The sequence below is a fragment of the Polypterus senegalus genome, chromosome 7 (genome assembly GCF_016835505.1).
Source record: "Polypterus senegalus isolate Bchr_013 chromosome 7, ASM1683550v1, whole genome shotgun sequence".
In the NCBI taxonomy this organism is placed as follows: Eukaryota; Metazoa; Chordata; class Cladistia; order Polypteriformes; family Polypteridae; genus Polypterus; species Polypterus senegalus.
Genome location: NC_053160.1, coordinates 166,548,461 through 166,566,794, shown reverse-complemented (window position 1 = coordinate 166,566,794; position 18,334 = coordinate 166,548,461). Strand labels below are relative to the sequence as shown.

General features: G+C 38.9%; 1 protein-coding gene across 5 annotated transcripts in view; it reads left to right on the top strand.

Moving 5' to 3' along the window:
* LOC120532975 (UDP-glucuronosyltransferase 2A1-like) overlaps positions 1 to 18,334 on the top strand; it is a 133,647-nt gene that overhangs the window by 71,610 nt on the left and 43,703 nt on the right. Inside the window, exons 1-2 of one of the 5 annotated variants that reach the window (XM_039759535.1) lie at positions 7,242 to 7,682; positions 8,052 to 8,079. The exons of 3 other annotated variants lie outside the window; for them this stretch is intronic. In XM_039759535.1, coding sequence (XP_039615469.1) covers positions 7,356 to 7,682; positions 8,052 to 8,079 — 355 coding nt within the window. In that variant the 5' untranslated portion in view covers positions 7,242 to 7,355. Of the gene's footprint in view, positions 1 to 7,241; positions 7,683 to 8,051; positions 8,080 to 11,163; positions 11,939 to 18,334 lie in introns of those variants that run through there. One more of the 5 variants, XM_039759529.1, reaches the window with a different exon arrangement.

Genomic DNA, 18,334 nt, shown 5'->3' with positions numbered 1-18,334 from the left:
TACTTGCTTCTTAAACTGGCTCTCTTCCTCCAACTGGACACAGAATCCATTACATTCGTGATATTACAGCTCTCTGAATAACTAAAATACTGAGATGTATACGTGATATCATTTTCATGATGATAGGAGTTAAAGCACGTTATTAAACATGAGTTTCACGGCGCACTGATTGTGTGCGACCTTCAATGAAATAATTTATTGCAGCAGTACTCAGGGGCGGCTCTAGGCTTGTGGTGGCCTGGGGCAGAGGAAGAATCGGTGGCTCCTTCACCCGCCAATGTCAGTAAGGTAGCTTATGCACAGTGGATGGCCACGTCCGTTGCAGACACTGCATAGCCGCCTCGTGCTCATGACACAAGCATTTAACTTTTGCCGCAACTTGTTGCTGCGTTTTTAGCTGTGTTGTTATTTTCTCTTTCTGTTTTATATTCAATATATAATGGCGTAGCCGCCACTGCAGTCCTTGCTTTTCTTTCCCAAATACCCACTCACCACACAAACATCTCTGTAATAGAAGTTAAGCCATCTGTAAGCTTAGAGCGCCGATTCTTCAAAACGTTTAAGGAACATTGAAATATCTTCGTAGTACATGTTTAATTATTCTATCCTTCACGACACTCCCAGTGAAGAATATAGATTATTTAAATGAAGTTAAAGTTTTATCTGTATAATATAATAAACATATTTTTCTGCATTTCACCTTAAAAATGATATCATCATCATATGTAAATACGCGCTTTATAAAGTGGCTCAGGTTGTGCGATATTATAACTGTAGTGCAAGTTTACAGTGGGGTGATTGTACTTATAAGTACAAACAGTTCTATAAGGAGCAATTGATTGAGTGCGTTTATAGTTCTTGGGATGAAACTGTTTCTGAACCGCGAGGTCCGTACAAGAAAGGCTTTGAAACGTTTTGCCATGGCTGAGACAGCGTGTCCTTGAAGCTGTATACCGATAATTCTCTTTCCGATCAGCTGCTACTGTGATTCACACTCAGATCCAGTGATATAAATACTCCGAGTGGTGCAGTGAGAGCAATATGGAAAAAGATGATCCGCTGTGGCAGCTCCAAACGGGAGCAGCTGAAAGAAGAAGGTGCAGTTAGAGTAACAATGCTAAAGCAGTTATGGTATTTGGAATACTATGGCTATTCCCTGGACCATTATATTGTTACAAGTTAATTGCAATCAGATGCGTTACACTAATAAACAATATGCGGTTAGTTTCAGTGTATTTATAAAGCCGCGTCAGGAAAATAAGGTGTAACCACACAGGAACAGTAGCACTGCTTTGACGCTGGGTGCTGCCAGTCTGCAAAACTGAGCGGAGAACTTGCGTACGTCAAGGTATGAGGTACCGTGGAAAATTGCGTGGCTTTATGCCAAGTGTAGGTTTTATACATCGCGATTTGAACGTGGAAAAGTTCTTACGCAACATTTCTGTGCGGCCCCAGGTGTAATTGAAAAAATAGCAGGACAAAGCAAGGTCAGAAATAAAAGGAAAAGAGCAGAAAAAGTCTTTTCGCATTCGCAACATTCAATGCACAAAACGTAGATTTACACAATAATGGAACATACGCTATGGGAATCTGTGGACTCACAAAAGTAACGACAAATTTAATTTCAAAGAAAACGCAATTCGGTCAGGTGTATATTTATGATCACGGAGAAGCGATCACAATGCGAGCAGCAGAGACACAAAGTAGCAAAAATGAGAACGGCTGTACAGGCTTTAAAATGATCGAAGGACAGCGCAACAGCAGTCCGTCCCCCCCTCCCCCTAACCCAAAATGGGAGCAGCGTTATACATCCTGCAAGAAAGAATTTAACCACTCCCGGGGCTGGAAATGAAGGACAAGGATTGTTTTTAGAACGTCAAAGACCAGGCAGTGAGCCATCATTTAAAACAAGTCCACAGACATCTAACCTAGCAGTTGTTGGATTGCTTGTGGCAGACAAGCATCATGTGCTCCCAGCTCTTAAAACAACGACATGCAACAAGCAGAAGAGGCAGCTCGCAAGCAGCAAAAAGACCGTAAATGATCCAAAGGCATATCCTTAGCGTGCGTTCAGCTGATCCCCCTTCACAACGCGAGCAGCATTATACGTCTGGCAAGAAAGAGATGTAACCACGCAAATGCCAGAAATAAATTACAAAAATGTTTAAAGTAAAAGTGAAAATAATGCATATGTAACAATTCCCAAGAAAATAACAATCTCTTTAAATTGTATATTGTCTGCCTAAGGTAAAGTCATCCCTGATGGAGGATCGCAGGGATCGTGGGAAAGAGGGGTCCTTTCATATGATTAGCGCTATTTCAGATCAGGAATGGCAAAATGGGGGAGGCAGCTTGATGAATGAGGTCTCCAGGACTTAAAACAAATCCAAATCATATTATGTGATATCATCTAATGTGAAATTCTACTCTGTACTTAGAATTTTTATTTTTATACTGTATTGAGGATTTATTCTGTTCTATGTATTGTGCTGTATTGTATTGACCCCCATCTTTTTGACACCCACTACACGCCCAACCTACCTGGAAAGAAGTCTCTCTTTGAACTGCCTTCGATTTTTTTCCCTATAAGGGTTTTTTTTTGTGGGAGTTTTTTCTGGTCTTCTTAGAGGGTCAAGGCTTGGGGGGCTGTTAGGAGGCAGGGCCTGTTAAAGCCCATTGCGGCACTTCTTGTGTGATTTTGGACTACAGTAATCCCTCGCTATATCACGCTTCGACTTTCGCGGCTTCACTCTATCGCGGATTTTATATGTAAGCATAACTAAATATATAACGTGGATTTTTCGCTGCTTCGCAGGTTCTGCGGACAATGTGTCTTTTTACTTCCTGTACATGCTTCCTCAGTTGGTTTGCCCAGTTGATTTCATACAAGGGACGCTATTGGCGGATGACTGAGAAGCTAACCAATCAGAGCACGCAGTTAAGTTCCTGCGTGCTGAATGCAGTGTTAACCAGGAAGTCTCATCTCGCCATTCAGCATCAACGTGTTTCGCTGTGTAAAGAGTTGTGCTCTTTTGTGTTTATCTTTGTGCATAGTCAAGCCCTTCATTATGGCTCCAAAACGATCTGCTACTGCTTCAGGGGCCGTGCCCAAGCGCAAACGGAAGATGTTAACGATTGCCGAAAAGGTAAACGCTTTGGATTTGTTGAAGGCTACGATTCTTTTTATTTAAAAGTAGGAAAGGAATATAAGATCTACGGCCGCAGTGTCCTTTTAACCAGGGTGCAAAACAAGTTGTAAGTGGATGTAATAAGGCAGTAGTCTGGATGGAATCTGCTTTAGGGATTTGGATTGAAGACTGCCAGAAGAAGAACAACAGCAGTGCTACACAATCGCCTGAAGTGGCTCCTTTAAGGGCTGTAACGCTCTCCTTTGTTGTGCAGTAAAATAAAACTCATTGTTATCGGACAAGTCATCGTGTCATTGTTGGTGAGTAACCATAATTAATTTTCTACTTGCAGTACTTAGTACATGTACGTACGTTTAGTGTCACTGTACACACATTTACTGTATACTGTTTTTCTTGCATTGTACGTATTTATTGCTGGTGGCCTGTCTATCGTAATGGCTGTAAAATATGTGATATCGGAGACACTCAATATCTTTAAAATAATATTTAGGTTTTACTGTATATAAACAGTGTGTTTATGTACATAATTTCAGTGAATCTTACCTAATATCTAAGAGAATACAAAGGGATTATGCTGTATAACTCTGCGGGGAATATTTATAAACAGTTTGGGAGAGTTTATAAGGGCTTAAAATATATAAAAATAACCATACAAACATATGGTTTCTACTTCGCGGATTTTCACCTATCGCGGGGGTCTGGAACGCAACCCCCGTGATCGAGGAGGGATTACTTTATACCCAAAAAATAAATTGTATTGTATTGTATATCCGGTAAACCAAACACGGGGGTGGGAGAGGCCCCTAGTAAATAAAATAAATGAGAATTATTAAAGGCAACACAGTAAATATAAAGAAATAATAAATAAAACAAAGAAATCCGCATAAACAATCATGAAATATTTGTTAAATAATGAACAAGTACTGTAAGAGCCATTTTCCTAGTTATATAAGATTCATAAATATTTTACTAGATGACAATGTATAATCTATGGGAGGTTCCTAAAATCCCCATAAGTTGAGTAAAATTGGTATATTCTAGCTATTTCTATCTGCTTTGACTAAACCTTATTCTTCAGTTAGTGACCAGCCTTGCCATGTGTAAGATGTAGAAGGCATATGGTTTTAAACTGTGCCTACGGGCCTTTTGAGTGTGTGAAGTAAATCGTAAAACTGCATTTATTTAAGTGCATAACCGTACGTTTAAAGCGTACAGAAGAAGAAGCTGTAAACCTTTAAGTATATAAGAAGTTAAGAATCCTTAAATATACAGTGGTGTGAAAACCTATTTGCCCCCTTCCTGATTTCTTATTCTTTTGCATGTTTGTCACACAAAATGTTTCTGATCATCAAACACATTTAACCATTAGTCAAATATAACACAAGTAAACACAAAATGCAGTTTTTAAATGATGGTTTTTATTATTTAGGGAGAAAAAAAAATCCAAACCTACATGGCCCTGTGTGAAAAAGTAATGTAGTAGTGTGATGATCAGAAACATTTCGTGTGACAAACATGCAAAAGAATAAGAAATCAGGAAGGGGGCGAATAGTTTTTCACACCCCTGTAGAAGAAATAAAGAACTTTTAAGTACACAAACAACTAAAGTTTCTCAAGAAAAGCTAAGTTTAGAGAAGATACATTTTTCCTTTATTTTGCCTTTTATTCTATGTGTGCAACTGCTTTTTTTCTTTATTCCTGTGTGGATTATTTGCTTTTAACTTTACTTTCACTAAATAGTTTTAAAATGAACTTTTGGACTGAGAGATTTCTTTCTGCATGCATTTTACCCGTGCTTGATCTCGCCTTATACTTCAGCAGCTTCAAGTACAGAGGTAGATCTCAACAAAAACTGGTAAACATGCAGAAAACAAAACAGAAAAAAATACAATTTAAAAATAAGAACAATACATGTAATATGTACATAATTAATATATAATGCAGTGTATAGAAAAAACTCGCCCCATTAAAATACTCACATTGTGTTGCTTTGCTGCCTGAAATGAAGACACATCAAAAATATTTCTCCAGCTTTAGAGGACTGCAATCTTCAAGTCATTCCACAGATTTTCAATTGGGTCTGGGCTATGACTAGGCCATGCAAGGACATTCAGCTTTTTCTCCTTCAGCCACTCTGTGGTCAACTTTGCTGTGTGCTTCAGGTCACTGTCATGATAGATTGTGAACCTTCTTCCCATTGACAACTTTCTGGCTGAGGGCAGTTGGTTTTCTTCAAGAATTTAACAGTATTTTGCCTACTGTATTTTTCCTTCTATCTTGACAAATACCCCAGTCCTTGCTGCAGAGAAACACCCCATCAGCAGGATGCTGCCACCTCCGTGCTTTACTGGTGAGTCGTGGATTGTAAGCTGCATTGGCTTTCTTCCAGATATACTGTTTGTCATTGAGGCCAAATAGTTTGATTTTGGTCTCATCTGACCATAACACCTTTTTCCATTTTGTCTCAGAATCTTCAAGGTGCTTTTTGGCAAAGCTCAATCAAGTCTTAATGTAGCCTTTCTTGAGGAGTGGCATTTTTTCTGGCAACCCTCCCATACAAGCCACATTTGTGATATTGTTGTCACATGCACACAGTGACCACTGTTTGTTAAAAATTAATGTAACTGCTTCAAAATAGGCCTCTTGGTACCTTCTCTGACCATCTTCCATCCAGTGTGGAGGAATAGCCTGATCCGGGAAGGATCCTAGTAGTACCAAACACTTTCCACTTCTTGATTATGGGCTTTACTGTGATCCTAGGGATTGACGAAGCCTTTACATTTTTTTTGTATTCATCGCCTGACCTGTGCCTGTCCACAACTTTATCCCTGAGATCTTTTGACAGTACCTTGCCACCTATAGTCTGTTGATTGCTTTCAGTTGCACTTCTGAGCACTGGAATGCACTACTGTATGCTGAACTAATCAGAATAATTACAAGTGACCACACATTTATGATATTGCTATTATACTTTCACTTGGCTGTTATAAGTTGCATTGAGTAAATACAGCTAGAGAAATATTTTTGTGTGTGACTTTATTTCAAGGTGGCACGGAGGTGCAGTAGTAGCACTGCTGCCTCGCAGTAAGGAGACCTGGGTTCACTTCCTGGGTCCTCCCTGCATGGAGTTTGCATATTCTCCCCGTGTCTGCATGGGTTTCCTCCGGGTGCTCCGGTTTCCTCCCACAGTCCAAAGACATGCAGGTTAGATGCATTGGCGATCCTAAATTGTCCCGCATGTGTGTGCTTGGTATGTGGGTGTGTGTGTATGTGTCCTGTGGTGGGCTGGTGCCCTGCCTGGGATTCGTTCCTGCCTTGCCCCCTCTGTTGGCTGGGATTGGCTCCAGCAGACCCCCGTGACCCTGTGTTAGGATATAGCGGGTTGGAAAATGACTGACTGACTTCGTTTCAAGCTGCAAAGCAACAAAATGTGAATATTTTGAAGGGGTGATTCTTTTCTTAACATATGTATAATATGTAAACTGTCATGTAAAGAGAATGGGCTAAAAAGTACAAATCTTGCACTACTTCTAGATCAATCACAGGCAGTATATTATTGGTTCCTATAGCAATGCTATATTTCTTTCTGTCTTGCACTTCTCAAATTTTACTACTAAATAGAGAGTGTTCATTTTTTTACAGTGTGTCAAAAAAGCCTAAGAGCTGCTGATTCTGAGCACTGGAAATCCTAGGCTTACCTTTAGATTTGTACATATTGCTGTTTTATTACTGCAAAGAAGTCTTTTTGTAGCTTACTTCTAAAACTATCATGGCTTTTATAAAGGGAATTAAAATTGTGAATGCAGTGAAAACATATAATGAAGGGGATTTCTTATAATCACTGAAAATCTGCATTGTGTATTCTTTATGAGAGAGAAAGATTAACAAGCCTCTGAAATGTTTCTCTCTGTTACCTAGGCAGAAACAAGTAGGTTTATCTTACTAATTGTATATTTGTTTTGTTTTGAAAGCTGAATTATTAAGGTCTTAAGTTTCACATTATTAATGCTGGACTTTACCCTATATAATGTGAAGATTGTTCTAGGTTTAAAACAAGATTTGGAGGGCAGGGCCCTTAGCATTGATGACTGATGAAAACCTTTTAGAGAGCATGAGGTGATTGGATGAGTCCTGTGAAATGCAAAGCGTCAGCAGCTTTAACACTCAAAGCAAGAGACTCTTCCAGAATTAATTCCCAATTCCAAGATGGTGCCAGGTTGGTGGATGATCTCTACCGTCTTTCTTCATTTTTGCCTGATGCAGAGCACTATGAGTGGACGTGTACTTGTTTGGCCTACAGAACATAGCCACTGGATTAATATAAATTCTATTCTGGAAGAGCTGACCACCAGGGGCCACAACGTTACGGTTTTGCTGCACACAGCATCCCCCTCAATACAGTACAACCAGGCAAAGGGCATTCAGGCAGAATTTTTCAAAGTGCCATTTTCAAAAGAGTTCATTAATGAGATGTTTGATGAAATGTTTAACTTTTGGATATATGATGCTGCTTCTTTGTCTTCAGTGCAGTTTGTTTTGAAACTTAGACAAATGTTTAATCGGTTTGCCAATGTCACAAAGCAGATATGTGATGGTGTGCTCAAGAATAAAGAACTATTTGAAAAACTTAAGCAACAGCGCTTTGATGTGATGCTTGCTGATCCACTGTTCTTTGGCAGTGAAATGATTGCAGAACACCTCGACCTTCCCTTCATCTACACTTTGAGGTTCTCATTTGGCAGTACAATAGAAAGACTCTGTGGACAGATGCCTTCTCCTCCATCCTATGTGCCTGGTGTCTGTCTGCAGTACACGGACAGAATGACCTTCATAGAGCGGTTGAAAAACGTACTGTTTTATATGAGTCAGGATTTCTTGTTTTATGAATTTGCATTTTCACAGTGGAATCCATACTTTAGTGAAGTTAAAGGTAAGTGACGTTCTAAAAAATAAATAATATTTAATGGAGTAGGCAAGCAGCTAAAGCAGGTAACATTGTTTGGGTACTGTGCATGAATCCAGTTTAATGCGTTACCGTGGATTTATGGTCCTCCGCCAGAGAAATGTTGTAGACTATGGTTGATTGATGGCATTAAGTAGTGCATGTGCATGCGTGTGTGTGTGTGTGTGTGTGTGTGTGTGTGTGTGCGCGCATGCGTGCTTGTGTGTAGTGGTAACATTGTGCCATCTACTACTACTGCTACTACTTCATTTTCAAGTTTACATTATATTATAAAAGTACCTGCAGGAAATCTGTACATTTGTTGTTTCATTTTGATTTATTCAGCTGCTACACCTTTTACACCTGCTCCTCTTTCATTTTTATGCTGTATACATATGTAGAAGAACTCAAGTGCAGAGAAACGGCACCCTCATAACTCAATGTACTCATAAGCCAAGTAGTCACTAGCACTGAGGGAGTCGTCTTTGGCAGAGCACACCTAAACACTTACTGAGTGGAGTGAGGACTTAAGGATGCCATATAATAGAACCCTGTTATACTTTTGCTGTGATGCAGAGCCATGCAGCTGAGAAATTACAAGTTGCTGGTTGTTACTACAGTTCATTTTACAATCTGAAAGATTTTAGAAATAAGTATTCTACGCTCTTCCCCCTTGTTGGAGGGTGCATAGGAATATGATAACCCAGTCTGCATTTGTTTTGTAAATTTGGAAAAAGCATATGACTATGTCCGTCGGCATGTGTTTTGGCAGAAACTGGTGGAATACTAGTTAGTCACAGCTTGCCAGTTAGACACACACATGTTGCTGTGTCACATTTTGCCAAAGGCAGCTACATCATTTATAAACCAATGAAATTTATATTTCATTTTATATCATTTTTGCCTGTCGTCACGTGGACCAGGAGTTCAGAACTGTGAGGCAGCAGTCGTAAACACTGTGTCATCATTATAGGTTTATCTTTCATTATGGATTTCCTTTCCCTGAAATTGCTTTATTCATTAGATTGGCAAAGCTAGATGCCAGTCTTTTGCAGGTGACACACATTAGCCCAGGATCAGTATACTATCAACAGTGAAAGTAAGGACAGAGCAGGATATCCACGGAAAACCCACACAAAGAAATACATAACTTGGTTGGACCAGGGATTCAGGACTGTGAGGCAGCAGTGCTAACCACTGCGTCATCTTGTCACACTGTTTCTGATTATGATATCCTTATTCATCCATAATCCAAATGAGATTGTTAGGGGCCATACATACTACTGCAGGGAACCCACTGGTAATTGCCATATTTCATCTCCAGTTTAGCAACACAACTCCATGTTAACACCCCTTTTAACTTTACATATAATTTTAGATATAAAACTTCAAATTTTGTAATTAAATTGTACAATAGACTTTAAAAGTATTGGATTGAAAATTACCATGTTAGTTGCTTCCTCGGCTCTGCTCATTGGTATTCCCCATTGAACATTTTATAGATTTGCCTTTCATTTTAAGTCTCCTGTTTGTCTCTGTGTGTGTGTGTGTGTGTGTGTCACAGTTTCTTGAGGATGGTCTGGAGCTAAAATGGCTGGACAGAATAATACCAAAGTCAAAACTTGAGCCTGTTATGAGATGATGATGTGCTGATTAGTGTTTGAGCTAAATCGTGTTGGAGAAAGAGGCACTCTGAAAGAACCCTCAAATACCATAATTCTGCAGTTAATTATGAATTCTTCTCGTCAATTACTATTGTAATGACCCATTTTATGATCAGGAAGATCAGCATCAGAGAGGTAAATAATTACTGAAATGTTATAAAATAGTTTGGGTAATTTGGTTCCTAGGGTGCAAAGCCTACTTACACTCACATCCAAATTTTTTTTCTTTTTTTCTAACTGGTAATATTGACTGGTGGCATGTTTGGCATCCAGTTTGTGGTGGGACTATACTAGAAGTTTCCTTTATGCACACAGACTTCTCTAATATTAATACAGTCACGCGCTGTGGCTAATAGAGTTGAGGCAATTCATACTTCCGGCCAGGGGTCATAAGAAAACAATAGGGTGATAATGTCCTAGAAATTGCCAAAACCAGCCGTAGTAATACATTTTCTTATTCATTCAGCCCATACTGCCTTCCTTACACCAGAGTTTCTCAACCTTTATGGTACCGTGACCCAGTTTTGCCTTTGCAAATTCATTGACAAATCACTAGTAGCCCCCATGGTTGAAACAATAGTGCATTTGGGGATCCCCATTAATAAAACAGGGAAAAATGTTGAGCAGCGTTGCTGACTGCTTAGGTAAGCCACCATGAACTATTTGCTAATCAATAATGGAAACCTGCGACTAACCAGTGGCAACCAGGATCATGACCCAGTGGTTAAGAAGCTATGGCTTAGACAAGCCTCTCACAAACCTATGTAATATTGATCCAATTTAAGTAAGTGTACATGCCCACTGGTTGGCCCTAATTGGTTTGGGCTTTGTTACTTATTCTGCTAAGATAGCTTCTGGTGTCCTGCCTCCTTGCATTGGACCATGTTGGTTTAGAAAAGATGTGTTTTATTTTTTGTTGGTGCTTTAACCTGCTTGTTATTAACAGGTGCATATAGATGGAAATGACTATGAAGTAACAGCCTTTTAGCATTTATTGTGAATATGTGCTTGTATCTACTTTGCACTTTGTTAATTGCCTCTTCTTGTGCAAAATGAAGTAATCAAACTCTCAGTTTAAAATTGCTAAAAAATGGAAGAAAACATTAAAACTAAAATAGTAAATAAATAGTAAAAACCTACAACAATTACTTATAAAAGTAAACCTAATACTGTGTGTTTTAAATAACAACAGAAATGCCAGCTAATTACACACAAAGCTTAATCAGAACCAAGACGATTTGATACTTGGTTGCAATTAATAACAAAGGTGAAATCTGTTAAAAGCATCGAGTCTTTAGCAATGACTTTGTAACTTTCACTGAAATCTTATCATGTTAGAATTTGTACTTGTACAAAGGTTATGTGTGTTTGCCATGATAAATGCAATTCTAATAAGGCCCAGGTTATACTGAAAGGAGGACAAAGGACATGAACGGTCACACTGCTGTTTTGTCAAGCTTTAGCCATGCAATCTGCTATGCATATGTGCTCCCTTGTGCTTCTTCAGTTGTTCATGACTGAGACTGCAATGGGTGAAAAAGTCTTGGTATGGCCCATGGAGGACAGTCACTGGATCAATATGAAGTTCATTTTGGATGAGCTGGTCCACAGAGGCCATGATATAACTGTATTGCTATATTCAGGATCCACAATCTTAAAACAGAACAGTAGTTATAACTTTGAGACCTTTGAGGTGCCTGGTCCACATCAGTCTCTACCTGAATTTTTGGAGGATATTCTTAATTTATTGATGTATGAAACATCTTCACAGTCTTTACTACATTTAGCATGGAAAATTAGGAGTCTGTTTAAGAAAGGGGCACATATAATGAGAGGCATCTGTGATGGAATCCTTAGAAACGAAGAACTACTCAATAAGCTTCACCAAACTCAGTTTGACGTTATCCTCTCTGATCCACTGATGACCTGCAGTGAGTTGATTGCTGACAAACTTGGAATTCCTTTCATCTATACCTTCAGATTCTCATTTGGCAATACTATGGAGAGACTCTGTGGACAGCTACCCTCCCCATTTTCCTATGTTCCTAGTGTTGGTCTGCAGTTCACAGACAAAATGACCTTTGTAGACCGGATGAAGAATACACTGGCTTACTTTATTAATGACTTTTTATTTTATGAATGGGTATCTTCAAACTGGGATTCATACTTCAGTGAAATTACAGGTAAATTAACCCTAATGCATATCATATACATTTTTTTAAATTTTTACAGATCCATGTTTTTGCATTTCATATATCTGTTATATTTTAAATTGTAGGTTTTTCTCCTTGACCAATGTTATTCAGGATACATGTTTAATGTTTTAAGTTCTATTTGTCGTCAAACTGAACAATTTGAATAACCATGGGTTTGCAAAGCCAACCATGAGTCTGCTATGCTATTAGCAGTCAGCATTCATGCCTAAGACATGCTTTCTTTTTTTCTTTACCTCGTGATCAAGTTGAAGTGTTAACGCCTGCCATTAAATAACTGTGTCACTCAACCTGCACATATTCCACTTGCATAAATATTGTTGGTTTAAAATATGTTACAGTGCCCATATAAAGAACTTAGTATTAGTTTTCGCAATGGCAGGTTTGTGGTCCTGGTCTAGACATATGGTCTCCATTCTTCCAAGATTTCAGAAAAGCATGTTTTACTTTGAAGGCCATAGTGTTTCATTCATTGTGAACAGAACTTTAAATTACATATTCATGCAAGTTGAATGTGGAAAGGTTAATAGACTTATAATCTAGGACACTGTTTCACTTCTTTATTATTATTTTTAAGTGAACATACACTTTTATATTTAATGATTGTTTGCTGTTTCTAGTTGATAAAAGCCATAGTTGTGATTGGCTGCAAAGCACACTGCAGGAATCTTCTAAAAATGTTCCACGTGTGTTTGCTTAGATTTAGGTTGGCTGGCAACTCAGTAGCTTTAATGTTTTAAAGAATGTCCCTAATTATGACGGCAGTGTATGGCCATGCAATATCATTTTTGAAAATATTTCTTTCGTACTTATGAAGAGTATAACAAAATTTGATCACCTTATGGACACTTGATTGATCATTGTGCCCTTAAAGTTAAAATGATTGCAGAATAATGAATTAAGATGATTCAGACTGGGGTGTAATTGTTTAAATAGGAGCTACAATATACCTGTAACAGTTTAATTCTTTAGAAAGTATCCAAAACAGTCATTTTCATCCAGCATATTTTGTTATCTGTACATTTTTTAAATGTAATACATACTGTAATAGGATATTTAAATGTAAAATATGGTATGAATGTATCATAACAGATACACAACAGGTTGCATAGCTAAAGAACATACTGATGGTGATGTGTGTTTTTTTTTTTAAACGCAATGCTACAGTCATGCTCAATGTAATGTAAAACTACCTAAATACCTGTTAATGAATATGGGGAATAACTTGTTTTGGGCATAATAGGAGAGCTGAAATGTTCAGATCTCACATTGGTAATGATAGCTGTTAGACAAGTTGAACTTAAGAAGGCAGGTCTGTTGATATCTCACGCTAAAATAAGGTGTATCCGTTTTTTTGTTCCGTGCGGGTATTAGACATTAAAAAAAGCATATTAATTATTCAGGATCATCATGCCACAAAACATTTTGAGATAAGTTTGAGCTTTAAGGTGTTGATAGTTGGTAACACTTGAAAAAATATTAGCCATGAGATGTGCTTTGAGGATTTTCTGTATTCTCTTTATTAACATATGTTTATCTAAAAGTGCATTGAGTGGAAAAGTATTGGTGTGGCCTGCAGAGTAGAGTCACTGGAATAATATTAAATTTATTTTGGACGAGCTTATCAACAGAGGTCACAACGCAACAGTCTTACGGCATACAGCTTCAGGCATCATCAACGATACGCAAGGTATTTTCTTTGAAGATTTCAAAGTACCTTTTCCAAAGATTGCTTTCTCAAATCACTTTTATAAGGCATTTGAATTTATGACATATGAATTACCTAATTTGTCTGCAGTACAGGCAGCATTGAAATTACAGAACCTGTTTACTTTACAGATTTATTAAAACAAATTTGTGATGGGGTACTCAAAAACGAAGAACTGCTTGATAAATTACGTCAATCCCAATTTGATGTCCTCCTTTCTGATCCAATGAATATCTGTGGTGAGCTCATAGCTGATAAGCTGGGGATTCCATTCATTTACACATTTAGATTCTCTTTTGGTAACACAATAGAAAGACTCTGTGGACAGATTCCTGCTCCTGCTTCTTATGTCCCTGGGATACCTACCCTGTACACAGATAAAATGAACTTTGTGGAAAGAATGAGCAACTTGTTGCTTTATTTATGCCAAGACTTTTTATTTTATGAATTCGGAATTTTAAACTGGGATCCATACTTTACTGAAGTTTCAGGTAAGAATTTTACTTAATTTGTATTTATTAAAATTTGGTTCATAGATTGTTCCAAGAATGGAATATTATGCATGCAATTTGCATTCTAGCGAAATAAGTAATACTGAGAAACTCAACAAAGTCTTTGATAATCTACCCAGCCGTCCATGCATTTTCTGAAACTGCTTAGTTCAGTTTTAAAGTTGCAAAGAACTGGAGTCTATCCCAGCAGCACTTGTCACAATACAGTATCCAAACCAGTATAGGTCACCAGTCCATTGCAGGGCATGCTCATGCACACACCACACTCACTTAGAACTAGACAATTCACAGTCATTAGTTAACTTAGCCTGACCATCTTTGAGGAAGCAAAGCTTAAGTAACACAAGATACATAAAAAGAAAGAAAAACATACTTTCCTGTAATGTACAGCATCTAAGATCATGTTAGAAGTGCATTTATGTATTGCAATTTTTTTGTTTTTTAGAGAACTTTATGGAAATGTTTACTCTATGCATTCCTAAATTATATAAAAAAAAAAGACATTAGTAACATATACAAACACTAAGGGGTTCCCCCTGCTCACTTTGCTTGCCAATCCCCCCAGCCTGCGCTATGCGCCAGCCACTTGGCATCTCTGCCACTCGCACCCTAAGGAGACGCGGTCGCTCCTCCAAAACACCCTCTTAAATGGTAATACAATGGGAAACAAATATTTTTTCTCGATCAGCTGCTGTGCCGTGTGATCTGCATCTCATGTGGTGCTTCGAACATTTAAAAGCCTGTACAGCAGCTGTCTTACTCTTTGTCTTTTATTTCCAACCCCAGGAATGGTTAAATCTCTTGGCACAAACTCTCGTCTCACGGGACGCGAGTTCTTGATATTTCTTAGTTTATTATTTAAAAACGGAATAAGAATCTGAAAATCTAACAACATCACATTAAGGTTTGATAAATTCTGAAAAGAATGATACCAAACATATATATGTAGGTTTTAAAATAAGCCCAATTTAAAGCGTGAAAAAAAGCAAGACATAAAAAGATCACATAAAATCGTTGCACTTTTAGGCTTAGGATTTTATATATAGAGAGAGAGTAGATAATTCACTACTGCGGAATTTGAATATGCAGGGCACTGCCAAAGTGACAAAACTTTCCTGGACAGTAGCTAAACTAGAAGGTAAAAAATGTGTACTTGTAGAGATACTAATTGTATTTAGTATTAATGTAATGCAGATAAATTAGTATGCACTGAAAACTGGACTGCAAGACCTATATTGCTTGCTGAATGTGTGGACTAGTAACTTGAATTCACAAGTTTGCAGGGTAAAATTCTCAAAGTAGGTTCACTAAAGCCAGTGTCACATTACTGCTGCCAACTCCCTAAGATTGTGTAAGTCTGCAACTGAAAATTGCTTGAAACGTTGTGTAATGTGACAAGGACTTTGACACCTCAATCAATTATTGAATCTAAACTGGGATCAGAGCGACAATAGTATTCTGTATACGTAAAATTCCTTCGCATAAATGAAAGAATAACATACAAAATGCTGTTTCTAAGCATCTTTAAATTGCTGCTACTAGCAAGAAAAATCAAATTATTCAGGCTTGGTAATATACACTGCTCAAATAAATTCAGGGAACACATAATCATCACAGTCTAATACCAAGTCCATTAAGCTTCAGGGATATCAATCTGTCCAGTTATGAAGCATAAGCAATTGTGAATCAACTTCACCTGAATTGGTGCAAAAGAAAGTGACAACAGGTACACTGGAGAGGCAATAGCAAGACAACCCCAAAAAAATAAACATTTTTGAAAGGAATGGCTCTCTCCTTATCCTCCCTGACTGATTCTGCTCTAGTTCTGCATTGTGCTAGTGTCCTTGTCTCTACTGGTAGCATGAGGCAGTAGTCCACCTCCTCTAGGATGGTACATCCATATGTGGCATCACAAGAAGGTGTGTGCTGTGTCTTCCCAGCACAGCCTCAAGAGCTTGGAGGAGATACCAGGTGACACACATTACACAAAGAGAGCTGGACAGGGCTATAGAAGGGCATCAACCCAGCAGCAGGACCAGAATCTGCTCCTTTGTGTGAGGAGGAAAAGGAGAAGCACTGTCAGGGTCATACAAAATGATCTCCAGCTGGCTACTGGCATTCACGTTTCTGACCAAATTGTCAGAAATAGACTCCATGAGGGTGGCATGAAAGCCTGACATCCTCTAGTGGGATCTGTCCATCACCATGCAGCTCGGTTGGCATATGCCAAAGAATACCACAATTGTCAGCTCCACCATTGGCACCCTGTTCTCTTCACAGATGGGAGCAGGTTCACACTGAGCATATGTGACAGATGTGAAAGAGTCTGGAGGTGCCATGGTGAACATTATACAGCCTGTAACATCATCCTGCATGACCATTTTGACGGTGGGTCAGTGATGGTCTGGAGAGGTAAATCCTTGGAGGGTCGCACAGACCTCCACGTGCTAGGCAGGTCTCCAGACTGCTGTTAAGTACCGGTATGAAAGCCTCAGAGCCACTGTCAGTGTGCAATGAGTCCTGGGTTCCTCCTGGACGATGCCCAGCCTCATGCAGCCAGAGTGTGTAGACAGTTCCTGGATGATCGTGGCACTGATGCCATTGACTGATCCGCACATTCCCCAGAACTGAATCCAAATGAAAACCTCTGGGACATTGTATATCGGTGTATCCAACACCTAACTTGACTTTGATTTTCGGTTGTGGATGTGCCTACGAATATTTAGCGGCAGCGTGTCTATGAACGTAATTTAAACTTAAAATTTACACCGTGCTTTCCTATTGATATGTCCTCAAAGGCTTGTTGCGCTTCAGAGGGTTGTTCCTCTCTTACTGCATCAATAAACAGCTTGTCTTTCTCTTTATCTAAGACATCACACACAGCATGCATGGGTTTACCTCTCCCAGTCTTGCAAACTTTAGCGAAGTGGTTAAATTTTCCACATCTTTTACACTGTCTTCGTTTAGCTGGACATTGACTTTTTCCACCGTGTGCTTTCTTTCCGCAGTAGCTGCACTTATGAATATGCATGTATGGGTCACTCGCTTCATATTCTTTTGCTGCCATCTCAATTGCGTAATGCGTTTTTTGTTCAGCGCTCTTTGGAGCTTTTGCCTGTTGTCTGCGTACTGCGTTCACAGTCAGTTCACGTGAGCCGCTCGGAATACATGCATCGAAGGTTCTCAGCTGTGCTTGTGCTATCTCGTGTGATCTTGCGATGTCCACAGCTTTATTTAATGTTAGCTCAGACCCGACACTTAAAAGTTTCTCTCGCACTTTTGCTGAGTTTGTGCCAAACACTAGTCTATCCCTGACCATCTCATCTTCGTTTGAATAAGCACAGTCTTTCACCAGCAATTTTAACTCCGTTACAGCAATTTTAACTCCGTTACAAAGTGATCAAAAGTCTCATTTGTACCCTGCGTCTTCTCATTAAACTTGTATCTTGCGAATATTGTATTCGTCGTAGGCATGACAAACGCCAGCGGCAGCGTGTCTATGAACTTAATTTAAACTTAAGCTTTACACTGTGCTTTCCTATTGATATGTCCTCAAATGCTTGTTCAGCTTCAGAGTGTTATTCCTCTCTTACTGCATCAATAAACAGCTCGTCTTTCTCTTTATCTGAGACATCACACACTGCATGCACAGGTTTACCTTTCCCAGTCCTGCAAACTATAGTGAATTGGTTCAATTTACCACATTTTTTACACTGTCTTCCTTTAGCTGGACATTGACTTTTTCCACCGTGTGCTTTGTTTCCGCAGTAGCTGCACTTATGAATATGCTTGTTTGCGTCACTCGCTTCATATTCTTTTGCTGCCTTCTCAATTGTGTGATGCGTTTTTTGTTCAGCACTCTTTGGAGCTCTTGCTTGTTCTCTGCGTACCACGTTCACAGTCAGTTCACGTGAGCCGCCAAATCACTAGTAGCCCCCATGGTTGAAACAATAGTACATTTGGGGATCCCCATTAATAAAACAGGGAAAAATGTTGAGCGGCGTTGCTGACTGCTTTGATAACCCACCATGAACTATTTGCTAATCAATAATGGAAACCTGCGACTAACCAGTGGTAACCTGGATCATGACCCAGTGGTTAAGAAGCTATGGCTTAGACAAGCCTCTCACAAACCTATGTAATATT